The sequence below is a fragment of the Ambystoma mexicanum genome, chromosome 2p (genome assembly GCF_040938575.1).
Source record: "Ambystoma mexicanum isolate Mex_15411 chromosome 2p, UKY_AmexF1_1, whole genome shotgun sequence".
In the NCBI taxonomy this organism is placed as follows: domain Eukaryota; kingdom Metazoa; phylum Chordata; class Amphibia; order Caudata; family Ambystomatidae; genus Ambystoma; species Ambystoma mexicanum.
In genome coordinates, this window is record NC_090923.1 from 953419837 (window position 1) to 953435151 (window position 15315).

General features: G+C 42.3%; 1 protein-coding gene across 2 annotated transcripts in view; it reads right to left on the bottom strand.

Annotated features, from left to right (window-relative positions):
* LOC138566955 (serine/threonine-protein kinase MRCK alpha-like) overlaps positions 1–15315 on the bottom strand; it is a 2642347-nt gene that overhangs the window by 1399994 nt on the left and 1227038 nt on the right. For both annotated transcript variants that reach the window (XM_069644738.1, XM_069644739.1), the window contains exon 18: positions 10300–10414. In XM_069644738.1, the coding sequence (XP_069500839.1) occupies positions 10300–10414 (115 nt within the window). The remainder of the gene's footprint in view (positions 1–10299; positions 10415–15315) is intronic.

The window sequence follows — 15315 nt, forward strand, 5'->3', positions numbered from 1 at the left end:
TCTTCTCTTGCGTCTCGATCCAGTCTTGTGTTAGCAGTTTTTTTTTACTGCATCAGGAATCTGCAACAAAGTTTGTGTGTTGGTATTTAGCTGATTTAGGGTGACTTCGCAGGATGCTTTCCAGGTTTTAAAAAGACCATCCATCTTCTGTTCTTTCTTTTGCTTTAAAATACCAAATTGTGGAATGTTATCTCCAACAATTTTTCTGTAGAGGTTTAAAGAATTCCATATGGTGATTACGCTCATGGATGATCGACTTAATTCATACCTCATACAGGCGGTCGGAAGACCTTTGGGTAGTTTGAGAATTCTTCGCCACATGACATGTTCGCATCTTAACCAGAACTCTGCTCCATATGTCAATATCGGTATGATTTTATTTCTATAGAAGCGAACAACTGGCAACATGGAGAATTTTCCATATTTTGTGTTGAGTTTTGAAGCTTGGGCAGCGAGCTGATTGCATTTGGACACCAGCCTTTTAACCATTGATTCGTCACAAATGCTTACACTTCTAGTTATACCCAGATATTTAGCTTCAGAGACAACCTTAAGTATATCATTGTGCAGCTTCCATTGAAATTTACGGCACACATTTTGATTACGGGCACTTTGCAAGTGTTTTAATACGAAATCTCAGTTTTCTGGATATTAATCTCCAGCTTGTTGTCTTCCATATAGGCATTTAAGGCAGTTATCTTCCTCTGGAGTCCAATTGGCGTTGGGTCCAAAATTGCAATATCAGCATATAAGATCATTTTAATATGGTCTTCATTGATCTTAGGAAGGAAAGATTTTACAGTACTCCGCGTCTCCCCTACGTCCGATATAAAAGAGTTGAAAAGAGTTGCTCCAAGGGGGCACCCCTGTTTAACACCACGAGTGGTAGGTATAGGTGCCGTGGTGTGCCCTCTCTGATCTAATCGGACTTTAACAAAAGTCTCAGAGTAGAGCGCCTTTATCGCAGCAATCAGACTTAGTGGACATCCTTTGCTTTTCATTGTTTCCCAAAGCATTTCTCTGTCCACTCCATCAAAGGCGTGGGCCAGATCGATGCATGCAATATAGATTGATGTATTTTGCCTTACAGCCTCCATTTTCAGTATATTCAGAATAAATAGGTTCAAGCTGGGTCGGTAGTTTGGTTCCAACCTTGCCTTGAGCCTTTTTTAAATATGGGCACGATTATAGCGGTTTTCCATGTTTTCAGAACTCGTCCCAGACTTAATACCATCTTAAACAACTTATAACAGAAGTCTGCCCATTCCTCTGGATTTGCCTTTAACATATAGTTCGTTAGACCATCGGGTCCAGGAGCCCGAGACACATTTAATTTCTTGATGTTACTGAGGATGTCATCTCTATGTCTAGTTCCCATGATCCTTTCATCGTCGCTTTCGGTGGATTATCTTCTTTGTTCTTCTGAAAGAGTGCAGTGAGCGGTCCATTGATCTTCTGTGACCACGTTACTTAGGCTGGCAGTCTGTAGTCTCTCTAGCTCATTTATTGCCGCCCAAAAGTCTCTGGAATTTCTTTGAGCTAGGCATAGCATCATATTATCAGCATCCTTTTGTTCCATGGCAAATTTATGCCATTTCAGCCAATTTTTATATTGCATTTTCCTTTTTTTTCCCCCAGTCTTTTTCAGCTCTAAGTTTATTGGTCGCTTCTATTATTCGGAGTCGTTTTCTCTCTTTTTGCCCACCACGTCTGTATAGTATACATGTTTCTTCACGCTATCTTTTATATTTTTATGCGCGTGGATTTTGTATACCTGTAGAAGTGTATCGTATTCGATCTTTTCACCATCTTCTTCATTATCCCACTTGTATAGTGTAACTGAGATCTTTTATTTTTGAGCTACTCATTCGCAGGCGATTTCCGCTGGTTCCCCTTCAATTTCTTGAGTCCATTTCATTTGATCTTTTGAAGGCTCCATGTAATAAGAGATTGTTACCAAGTTATGATCACTTAGAGTCGTTTTAATGACCTTCATACTTTTGATCTTCCGTGTCATGCTTTTAGATGTTATAAAGTAGTCCAAGATGGATTTTTGTGTCTCTCTTTCCCACGTTACTTGTGCTGGGATGTCACCTGGAACATTCCCACTGAGAATGCCCATGCTTCTGACATCAAGCTCTTCCCAGATTGTTTGTCTCAGGTTATTTAGACGTGTCTCTTTTCTTCCCTTGGCGTTAACCATTAGTAAATCCATGTTGAAATCTCCACATATTATAATAGCAGCATTATCTTTAGTTTCCGTTATCTGGTCCAACAGGTCGCATATTTGATCAACAAATGTACTTTCTCCAACAGCATTATGATGCCAATATATATTAATATATATCTTTGTTGTGCATTTCTCTTCCAAGCCTTGGTTCACAACTGAAGTTATCTGTATGTAAGGAGATATGTTCTTGGAGTTATAGATTTGTAGACCACTTTCTCTTTTTACCAAGGTAAGCATGCCAGACATGGGGCGACCTCTATCCTGGCGTATAGCAGGATTGAAAGCAAGATCAAAGCCGCCTGCTAACGGAGGATCTATCAACCATGTTTCCTGGCAACAAATGTCAACAGGTTTCAGGATATCGTTTGATTTCTGCAGTAAGTGAGCGAAGCCACGGGTATTCCAGGAGCCCACAGTTTTCCAATGACTACCTACATCATCCTTATGTTAACTGTCGTTTTTTGCATGCAAATCTCCAACGACCCAAGTCCAGCTATCTTCGATGGCTCCTCTTAACTGTAGTTTTGGGTTTCAATGGCGACTCAAAGGTTTTTTAATTTTCGTCAACTCATTGAGGTTTTCTTCATCCCCGCTTAGCTCGTCTTCGACTTCTAAACGAGCCATTTGATTGTCTTCTATCATTCTAGGGCACAGGTCTTCAAACTGTGGAGCGGCCGCATCCCAGGGGGGGGCGCCAGAGCCCAGCATGAAAATCCTTTTTTTTTTTTAGATTGGAGGAAATGGGAAGGGGCAGCTCACATGGTCAGACTGGACCATAAAACGGTTTTAGGCACCAATGAAAAAAAAATCTCCAGCAGTTGCAAATGGATATTCAGTCCTTTAGTCACACACTGCTTGAATAGTACCCAAGGGGTTGTTTTTTGTTCAAATGTAAACAAATTGTGATATTTAAAGAATATTTATTCAGCAACAATGGTCAAAACTACTAGCTGCATAGTGAAGTAACTACTCAAACTGGCCCACATTGGCCAAAAAAGTGGCCCATTTTGACTGGCCTACACTAGCATTTTTGGTATGGTCATCGCCCTATTGCCCTATAGGCCAGTCCAAGCCTGCCGGCTCATCCATAATGGGGGAGGGGGCGTCCACCCACTGGCCACCTCACCCATTATGGAGGAGCTGAGGAGCCAGCCCAGTGAAACACTGAGCACTCCCTCAGCTACTTTTTCCAGCTGAGGGAGTGCTCCTGGGCTGGCTGAACTGTCAAAGGGAAACACTGTTTGCCTTTGACAGTTCATTTCTCCAGCCGCACATGATCACTGAGCCATGCAACGCTGGGCGTGTTTTGCTTCGCCAGCCTTGCATAGCTCATTGGAAATGCTGGCTGGGGCACTGCATGTATGTATGTGCAAGGGGGTGCTCCTGCACCTCCTCGCACATACGGGCAGAGCAACCTGGAGCGGGGCATTTTAGCAACCATGCGCAGGCCCCTGCAGAAGGTACGTTTATGGCGATTTATTTTTTATTTAAATGTGTATGGATGTGTGCATGCTTGTGTTATGGGACTGTGTTGGGAGCAGGATGGCTGGCAGCACTTGAATAGTGGTGGGAGTAGGGTGGGGAGTACCCAGGGTCTGTACTGGGAGTAGGGTGCGGTGACGGCACGCACAAGTTCATAGCGATTTCTACATACTGTCCATCTGGCACTTTTGGGGGGGCCCGGCCTGCCCAAACTTTGCTCAGGGGGGGCCCAGGCCAAAAAAGTTTGAAGACCACTGTTCTAGGGCATTTTGCAGGAACCTGAATGATAGGATTTTCTTGTCACGACCCTCACTCCGAAACCCCCTGGCCTACCCGTGGGCCAGGGGGAGCCTTGACACCCCAGTCCCCACTAAATCCCAACCTCGGCCTTCTTGGGGCCAGTCCTGGCGCCTTTGGCGCCAGGCTCATACTTAATAATGAGTTTGTGCTAGGAAACTACTTTTTGTTACTGTCATTCAATGTTCGCGTTAGTTTGAAATTCTGCAACGTGACGCTCACAGTGTTCAGCTTCAGCCACGAACCTCGGAGGAACAGCATCTGCAGAAAAAGAAAGAAGACATCGTTAGAAAAGGTTGCAGTTTACCTGAATTCCATCATTAGTGGTCCTCATCTCTTCCGACCGGCATCCTGGAACCAGCGCTCCTTCGGATCGACGGACCTGCAGAAAGGGAAAGACAAGGCATTAGACATTTTGCACAATTAACGAACTCCGCCAAAAGGCTTACCTTACCACTCGCACTTCATTCAGCAACATCTCTGGAATTCTACACTCTGGCGGAGCACCGCGACCTGTGAAGACAAAAGATAACAGGTTAGCAAAGGCAAGGCACCTTAGCGCTCCGTAAAGCGCCTACTCGCCGCATCCAGGCACTCCAAAAATGCTAATACTTACCAGCGAACCCCGAATCCAATCTTCGCCACGAATTGGACTTCCGCGTACCTAAGGAAGAGAAAAGAGACATTGTTAATTCCAGAAAGGCATGCTAGGACAGCAAAACACCATAGCAATAAGACCTACCTGAAAGACTCACGTCGGGCGGCATCAGTGTAGTAACTCGACCGCCATAGCCCGCAAAGCACCACGCGCCCCTGCCGGGACAGAAGGACAGAGAACCCGCCAACATCAAGAACAAGGTGAGAGGGAGCTTAGAGGGGCCGCAGACATACTGGGTGGTGGGAGGCTGTTAATCCCAGTTACCCGGTCCTAAACATTGTTTACCTGTATTTCTGGCAGGATTCTTCCGCTGGTCACTACTGGGCATCGCAGGGAGGGATACCTGGACCCCGATTGCTGGGTGGCACCCCCGTGGAACCAGGTGAGCGTAACAGTTCTTCATTTCCTTTAGTTATTCCACATGACTGCTTTCTCTCCAGCTCGTTTGTGGTTTTAACCCAAGATAGTATATCTCTTCAGCATTCCTCAGAATAAGATCGTAGACTATCTTCAAGTGTATATGTAGCACTACTCTGTCAAGAGAAGATTTGCCAATAAATTCCACTCTTTTGATGTCACTGGACGAGATCATCTTCATGTTTGGTAGATGGTTTAAGAGCTGCATGACGTTGAAGCGATTTAAGATTAGACCATCTTCTTTAGGTTCAGTTCGCTCCAGCAGGAGGTGAAAATCTGCTCCTCTTTGGGTCGTTTTGTTATAGGGAGCTTTACTAACTGGTTTAGCTCTTTCATCGACCCTCCAAGATTCATCAGAGGGTCCATCTACTGGATTACTCTGTATAGGCAACCTATCCACTTAATTTATCACATGCACATTTATTTTCCTTTCTAGAGACCTAATTGGGTTTTGATCCAAATTGCGATTTTTGGTTCCCTTTTCTGCTGTCCTTAGTTTAACGAACATCGTCTCTCTCCGCTCTTTCATTGTGAGAACTTCTTGAAAGGCCAATACCTCTTCACTTTTTTCATCGTCATCATCTTTCATTATTTTTTCTGGTGACATTTTTGCAACTGTCCTTTTCCATACTACAACTTCTTCACATAAGGATTCATTTTCCAAAAGTGAGCTATCGTTGATTGCAGATTGGGCTGATTGATTTAACATCTCTTCATCATCTTCTAGGAGTTGCTCACTTCCTCCTTCTTCATCACTAGTTTCGTAGATTGATACATTAATTAAATCCTCTATAGTTGGATCCTCCAATCGGGGATCGATGTTTAGTTGAGTATCTTTAGATGCAACCTCTTTTTTTAATCAGACATTTGTTTTTTCGTCATTGTGCACTTTGTTGCTTCTTTTCCAGATACACTGTTATTTGTCATCTGGATTGTTACATTCACCGCCTTTAGATTTCTCAAGAACTTGCACGAGTTCTTTGCATTGGGATTCTTTTCTCATGTTCTTTGTTTTTTTCTTCATATTTAACACTTCTTTTTTCCGTTGTTTTTTTCTTAACTTTCTCAAGTGTTTTTTTGTCTTTTTCAAAGATGGAGTAACTTTCTTTAGGTAAGTTAGCCACCAAGTCTTCATCACAGGGCTTAGGTAGTGGATTGTTAGGTCGGAATACAAAGGCATTCTCTGATGCCATTATCACAGGCAGAGCCTCTTCTGAATTCATTTGATTTTGGGCTTTGACTGCCAGCTTTTCCTTCGCACTCAAGTTCTCAAAGGTAAGGCCTTCTGCATTTTTCTGTTTGTAGGAGTCGAGTCCACAAATAGTGGGTTATTCAGTAATGACACACAGACATCCGCTGTTGGTCTTTGTCACAGGGAGAACCTCTTCAAGGTTCATTTGATTTTGTTCTTTGGCTGCCATCTTATCCTTCACATTCAGATTCTCGAAGGTAAGGCCTTCTGTATTTGTCAAGGATGTCAAAGTCGACATGGCTACCACTCTCGTTTCTGGACGTGTCGTGTCGAGCGTTCTTTTATTCAGTTGTGGTAGGCTCAGATTTTTATGAGCCTCATTTTGTAACTCCACACTTTTGTTTTCATCACTTTGATATTTCATTAAAATCGATAGTGCTTCTTTGGACACTTTCCGCCAGCAACTTTTTGTCTTCTCCTGAGCTTTTTAAAGCCTCCTTCAATATATTTGCTGTTAGTTCATCTTTTTGGGCCTGAATTTTCAATTCTTGTAGCTTCATCCCCAAATTGACCATTTTCATGTTTACAAGAGCAATACGTCTGTTCTTGTCTCTATAACTTTCATTGAATTGTTCATACATTTTGGCCAGTGGTGTAATTGCAATATCCATTGCAGACAATAAATTGGGCCTCAGTTAATTGATTACATTTTTAATTACTTCATTGATACATTTCTTTTGTGTCGATTCTTTGTTTTTTAATCATAGTTTTAAATTATTATAAGGTCTTGTAATTTTGTAGGTTCCCTGATGGGGATCAGTTGTGGATTCGTCTGTGGAAGAGTCGTCTGAGGAAGATGTGATCATCTCTCTCCCATTCTGTTGTCTCTTGCTTTTTGGTGTCAGTTTGTCCTCATTCCTGAGATTACCTTTCACAGTCTTTACATTTCTTTTTTGTGAGCAGCAAAGATCTGCCACTGGGCTGGAATCCACTCGTCTTCTTTTAAGTCTCATATCTCTCAAAGTTGTGTTAGACATTTGGCTTTTTTCAGTCTTTCGTCGTTGTATGTTGCCTCTGGTGTAATTGTTTATCTCAGTCTCAGTATCCGAGATTGTAGAGGCACTGTGGTTACTGAAACAGTTTGCTGCCCAGTTCCTTCTCCTTACGTAAATTAACTTCCTGTTATAGCCATGATATCTTTAATTATTTGGTCAGCGACTATTAGGGAATTTCGCCTGTCATTGGTTGCAACAGGCTCTTGTTCCGGGATTGGCCCACAGTTGTAATCTCCTTGGGGCATAGAACCAGCCCCTACAGAGTCACCAACACCAGCACACTGTATCTTCATCATTGTCCCTACATCAGAGTCTCGTGGCAGTTAAGCTGCCATTTCAGGACAAGTTATATCCCAGCTAGGTTTTAAGCAGGTGGGAGGAGCAGATTTGCATGCGCTTTTATTCAAAGGGCAATAGGCTGGCGAATCGGACAAAAGCGGCGGAGCAGTCGCTTTTCCGGGCAAGAGAGGTGTCGTTCATCGGGCTCATTATGCCGTGAGGAGCATGGCAAGGAGCTTAAAACGTCCGCTGCGCTTTCTCCTTCGACAACATTGCCCATGTGCATTAAATCGGGTACAGGTATTCTATTTTCTAGCTTATCCACACCCACAGACAAAAGTTCCTCGAAAACCTGGCATTCAGAGTCTGACACCACAACATCAAGACAGGGCTCAAAAGAGTCTTTATCTAATACCAATGCATTTGACAGATTATTGGCGTCTTTACTTACTTGGAATTGCAGCAGCTGCTGTTTCAGTAGCCGTACGGGCAAGGGCAGACTCACAACGCGTTGATTTTGCTCGTGCGCACAGCTGACGCCTTTTTCCCATATTTAGTGAGTTTTTTCCTGGGCACAGAGAAACAGTTAACTTGGGTCCTTTAGCCCGTCAACCCGCGTCACCCAAGGAACACAATACAATCCGCGAGTGAGGGGTTTTTAATCACTAGCTCCTCCTTGCTCCAATGGAGCTAGTGAAAACACTCGAAATGGAAGCAATCTGACCAGGGATCCGAACACAATGAACACTCCCTCGTCACTCCGCCACAATTTCAATTTTTAGGCGCAAGCTGAAAACATTTCTCTTCGAGGAATTCTGATTTTATTTTAGGTATATAGCCTTGTTGTATGGGGATTCTGATGGTTGCATTGTGCCTTGTTGCCATAATTATACAATGGTGACAGATTCCTTCATCTGCTTCCCTTGACATGGGCTATGTTTTATTTGGGGTTACAATGCATCTGGTTTCAGTTTGATGCAAACTGCCCCTATGCTCCTCAAGAAACGTACATTGTGGGGGTTGCTAGCTAAGTGGGTGGGAACCTTCTCCAGATCCTTCTCCAAGTATGATGGTAATGTCTGAGCAATAAGCATGGTGTAAGATGTTGTATCAATGATTTGGCAGGGTATGCCCATTGCAAACACCATTTCTCCTGTGTCCACGGTATCCAGAGACACCTGTTCGTCAGACACCCTCCTCAATGGCTCAGTTCGCTCTATGTCCAGAACTGTGCGCCAATCCTCTCCGTCGTCTGTACCAGACAGAATTACTCTGTCCTTTTTTGTAATTACTTCTTCCGAATTTAGTGTAATATAGTGCCTGGTGCCTTTTCCAGGGGGAACAGTTGACCTAAACAAAAACTTGGCAGGGATGCACAGCGTCTTATCTTTAATCCCAGGCACACAACCTGGCAAAAATGTTACCCCACAGATAAACACATCTGGATGTAAGGGCACTCCTCGTATGGCACTGTCACTGCAAAGTTCTTGTGTTATGGCTGCTGCCCTAGCATGGTATATGCCTGCTGTTGAACACACTATACCTTCCTCCGTGAATTAGATGGTCATATTCAGTTTACTCAGGAGATCCCTGCCCGGAAGGTTAACTGGGTTATTTTTAGAATATAATAAGGGTGCGGACAACTGTGTATCTAAAGTGAAAAGCAAATCTTCAGTAAAAGAAACCGATACAATTGCCCTCGAGAATCTCTGCATGTCCATTATTTGATCGGATGAGGGAAACCTTCCTTTCGTAATACAGCACTTTGTAGCTCATGTGTGAACCACAAACATGAATGTTTGATCTCCCATCTTCACTTCAACCTGGGGTTCCTTTCCAGGTCGGCATTGACTGACAGAACTGGGCATGTCAAAGCTCTCTGTAGGCTGTCCTATTGTGGATAAGCGTTTGTCCCTGGAAGTGGGAAGGCATTCACCTAAAACGCTTGCTCCTGTGTAATGAGTCTCTGTACCTTATGCCAGGGTATTCTTATCCCATGGTTGTGTAGGGGCCTGTGTGGCTGGCTGCTGCGTTTGCATTTGTATGGCATATTGTGATGAGTACTGGATAGGCTGTGCCTGTACAGAGCTTGGGGCATGCATGGGACCTGGGGCATTCGTCTCTCAAAGATTTTTGGGAAAAAGAACGCCTGCTATTATAGCACTAAGAGGGAGGAATTTGGCTGGCATGAACAACGACATAAACGTGTCATATTGTATTATAACCATTGGCGTTTCCTTTACCACTCCGTGATGGACCATTGATTTGTTGCTGGTCTCAGTTTTGTGAACATTTTGAATGAATTATGGAGAATAGAGCAACATGAAAATGGAACATCTTGAGCGTTAAAATGTATACATCTAATTACATTAGATAAAAAAAACAAAATCAAAAGTAAAAACCCAACAATCCGTTTTAAGAAAATTAGGAAATAAACTGGAGAAATCCCATGTATCACATTTCTGTTCTAAACCTTCACTACAACCGGACAACCATAAACGCTAGTTGAAAAGAAAATATTTTCCAAAAGTCTATACTTCCTACACTGCACATTATGGTGAACTACTTTTATTTCTAGATAATCTATTAAATACCATGTAATTTTTATATTTTTCTTTGAACTTTCTTTTTACAACTATTCTGGTCTTGAAGTTGCTATTGGCTTGTTATTTATCTTATGTCATCTTACCATTGGTTTAGCACCTGGAGTGTGGTTGCCCGAGCTTCGCAGCACATCAAGCTCTTCGGCCATCTTAATGGACAAGGCCTGCAAGTACATGCGAGCATCCTTTTCATCACTGACCCTGAAATGTGACAAGACATAGGACCAGGTAAATGCACAAGCTAAAACATGGAGTGGAAAGAAAAATAGTAGGGAAGAAAGGCAAGATTTAAATTCAAGATGAGTAAAGAAACAAATATAAAAAACAATGAAGGAGAAATGGAACTAATAATGCAGAGAAAAGAATTTGCAAAACAAAATTTAAGAGAGATAAATATACAAAATTAAAAGGAAAAGTGCAATGAAAACATGTAAAAGAATTGAAAAAACAAAAGAAAGCACGGAAAAAAGGAATAAGTAGAAGAAGGAAAAAGACAGGTGGTGACAAAATGTAAAGGAAAAAAGGGTCAAAGGAATAACAAACAGATGAAAAGCAATGAAGCAATGTGCTGAAGCAAATGTATGAACGTCAAAGAATGTTAGAAAGGGAAGGATAGGTAGCACATGAGAGTGTAAGTAGAGTAGAGTGATGTAGAGGGGCAGAGGAGAACACCTATTTAGGATCACTATTGTTTTCTTAAACTAATTGTTGCATCATGATTCAAACACCCATATTTTTAGAATGATGAGCACGAGAAGCAGTCACAGCATTTGAGGATTCGTGGGAAACCAACCAGACAAGCTCAAAGACCACTAATACAAAATTTAAAAGTATTAGTCAAACTTCTCAGAGAACAAGAGGGGACACCGGCTAGTCACTTATGCTGAGAGATCACAAATACATTTACCCTGGAAAAGAATACCACACAAAGCACAACTTACCAGCATTAAAAGTCAACATCACAGAAGGGTAACCAATATTTAACACCACAAACACTAGGTGGGTAGCAGCATCAAAAGGCAAGGATCAGACAATTATATCCCAAGCCAATAAACACACAGAGAAGGAGTTTAGCCATTTCAATAACGAGAAAAAAACAAGCTTATAGGGTACCAAAACCCCAAGAAGACCAGGATCCAGAAAGGTGTTGCGTGGTAACTGAAAGAGGACTGCTTCTACCATGTTATCATAAGCCCTTCAGTTTTAAAAGTTAAGGATGGGGAATTGCTGTGGAAATATGCCCCAGAAGACTAGCAAGGGGAATCACTCTGGTAAGACGTTTTTAAATTATATATTGCCAGGAGAGGTGGAAAAAGGTGAGTAAAGGATGGCTCTTCAGCAGAACACAGGATCAGAAAAAATTAAAATCATTTAACAAGAACATTTCCTAAGGATAGAAGCCATGATTCCCAGATGCCAAAAAAACAATTTAAGTGATGACGGTAACAGACTTGCATAGATCGTTCCAGATCAGTGAAGGGCGTTAAAGACGCCTTGAATCGGCTCCCCATGAAAAATCCCAAACCTATTAAGGATGACCGCTAACAGAGATGGCAAACTGGATAAACTGAATAAGAACGTCCGAAATCTAGACAAATAAAATGAAAAATCTTTCTGCTGCATCATAATTGTTGCCATCTATGTGAGAAGACCTAAAGCACAGAACTGTTTATGACAACCAAGCAGGGCTTACCAAAACCATGAAGACGAGTGGAAAAATTTAACAAATCTACAGGTTGCAATCTGTGGGTTAAGGATCAAGCCCCAAGAGATTCAGCTAAATATTGGCAGCTCTAGATGATCCACACTACCTATTTGGTTGCTGGCTGGGTGAGGAAGAGAGAATACTGTCTGGAGAAATGCCAATTATTGTAAGAGGAGCTTACAATTATTCCTGTTCCCTGCTGCCAGCCAGCGATCCACTGAGAAAAGGAAATCTATGGAGCCACTCAAAAACGAGCAACAAAACTACAGTAAAATATGCCATTTCAGTTAAGATATCATAGCTCCATGGTTTAACAAGACTAGATCCAAGACTGCATTGCTCGTTTCAGCCAAACTAAGGGTAATATGAAAGATGGATAGATGGAAGAATTAAATCTTGGATTTACTTTAATTGTGGTATTCTATGTTTCAACATTGTGTTATGTTAGAGGTCTGACCCAGTGAAAGGATATTTGTCTATATATTACCATGATTATCTTCAGGAAGGCAGGCTTAGAGCGATCTGAAACCTATAGAGGTATTACTACTCCCCACAAAGAATTCAGTGCTAGCAGACAACTGATATTAACTGCTCCTTCTTTCTGTGTTGTGTGAATTGTGAAGTACATTTTCCTGCATAACGTTGCAGAAATAAATTCAAGGGAAACCAAAATCCTAACTGTAGCAAATGGAATAGAGCACACAAGGTAACCATGGGATCAGGAGTGATCATCACCCTAGCAAGGAACATAAGTATACCATGAAGTCCAAGATTATCAAAAGCAAAGTCCATTCAAGGTCACCATTGCCCAAGATACGACAAAGATCAGAAGCCAATAGGCCTGATAGCAAAGAGCAGACATGTTTTTTCACCATAGGACAACATACCACAAAGAGCATTAACCAATCAGCATGAATAGGAAAGGCAAGAAGACCGTATTGAAAAGGCCAGGAGTTCATCTGCAGCCAGGTTTTGTAAGCCAACAATGGACCAACACACCCGGATAACTAGTAGCCAATAAAGATTGAGAGCAAGGAGCAGTACAAATCCCATGTGTCCATTGTCTTGAAGATACCAAAACTATGCGGATCATAGACCAAAAAAAAGGTTAGAATAGAGAAAAAGCCATAACACACCCACAGCGTATTGCTTACGAAACAGTTCAAAACATTTCCACAGCAGGTCTGAAAGATCATGAATACCCTCGCACACAAAAAGGCAACAAACATCTTCAAAGTAAATGCTGAAAAATATACTGCTATCTCTAAATATTTACTAGGAGATGGGCAGCTAGGTGGAGCGTTACCATTTCCAGACAATTGTACGCCTTGCAGAGGGATTTGGTGCTAAATCTGTCCGCTAGTTATTATGGCATCATGCCCCAAGCCCATGAGAGTGTGACCCAATTATCTTCTCGCATCTTCCCCGACCTTTAAGCAGGATGACCACAATCAGAAAACACAATGCTTTTCCTCTAATGCACATTGGTACTATGCTATAAGTTAAAAGCTTGAAAGAAGCAAAACCTATTTTTAAACCTCCCATATCACATACTTCTTTAAGGACTATGTAAAGCCTGCCAATAACAATTCAGAATGGCATGTCTCTGCAATAGATTGCTGGACCTTAGATACACTGTTTATATGTACAGTTGCACCTTTAAAATATGGTATTGAATTTAAACATTTTATAAAGATTACTCTTAAACTAAAACATTTCTATGATCAAACGGATGTTCAAGAGTGTTAGACAATCATTTTTTACAGTTCCCCACTCTTTCAGTGGGACAAGCATATATAGTAACTGATTTGAGATCCTAAGTAACCTATACAGTTTTGTAAGTGAGCATTCTTTTTAACTTCACTCACCAACTCTACTCACGGTTTTGGGGGCAGTGGTTAGTCCTTCAACCATCAGTTCAGGGGGTACTTGTCTGAATCTATATTGATTTCTTTGTGTTGCACTATTAGCTCCCTTAACAATAGTAGAACTAAGGGACCCTTTCTTTTTTAATTCTCCAGGGGGGGGGGGTCCTGGGAGACTCTGTGCCAGACATGAGTCCTGGTTATAAGAGACCTTACCCAGAGTCATTAGCTCACTATCTTTCACAGAGGAGAAATATCCTGCACATATCAGTCTTTCTCCTGCCCTGGGGCAGTCCAGCACCGAAATGCTAGGCAATTCTCCTTTGAACAAGAGTACCAACAGCAACCCCTTTTCTGTGAAAGATAGTGAGCTAAAGGCTCTGGGTAAGTCTCTCGTAACCAGGACTAATGTCTGGCAGAGGGACTCCCAGGACCCCCCTTGTTAATTTTCAATGTCTTGGTTGGCAGACTTCCTACCTGGTAGGAAATCACTATAAAAAGTAATATTCTTCATGGGCTCTGGTCAGAGCACAGAAGAGGATTGTGTGCTTGGAACTGGTTTGGACTAGCAGGGAGTCATAGGCATCATAATCCATATCAAAACCAAGGTAATAACACAAATGATTCTAAGTTGGTGATCCAAAATTGAATGTTGCAGGTACTCTAAAAGGTGGGCAGAGGTTTCCTCCAGCTCCATGTTTCTGTATACCAGGAGTGAATCTGGAGCCCTTCCACACAGGAACCTGGAATCCAAAGTATGAGAGGCCATAGAGGGGGTTCTATGTGATATTTCTGAATATTGAAGGCCACACACAAAGACAGATTTCTTTTCACCCGAGTTGGTGTGGACTTCAATATTAAAAAAATATCACGATTTCAAGCGCGATTCACCAAACCAAAACCCTATACCTCCCCCACCCCTTTATTTCTCAGCATATACGGTCTCCTTCACCCGCCAAAACACACAACGCTGCCACACACACGTGCACTCCCTGCCCCCTCAACCACAGCGCAGATACAAATTAACACCAATCTAACCCTGCCCCCACCCCTCCATGCAAACATTCCCCCACAACAGATACACACCCACACACCTTCCACACCAGGCCCTTCAGCAGTCTCAAAGCAGTCGTTCTAAAGAAACCTTTGTTGATTTTGGAAATTTGAAAAAAGAAATGCCACCCAATACCCACAGACAGAGGGATGCCTGTAAAATGCTACTGTGGCGAGTACCACCAGACAGTGAAACCTTGCTCTCAATTGACCGGGGGAGCTCTACACAGCGTCTCCCTCTTCTTTGAGCCAGCACAAACAACTGGTTCACTGACCAGGAACTTGCAGAAATTTATCTCTTAAGTTTGTAGACGCCATGGCCAATTGCACAGTCTGCACCATCCAAAGTGGGGACATTTCGCAGCCTCCATTGAAGTACAACTTGATGGGTGACTGTAAGCTGCCGCTCTCCACTAATTAGCACAGTTTTCTAGAGCTGAAGTCCTCTGTTAATACAGTTATCCCAGATCATTGTCCGG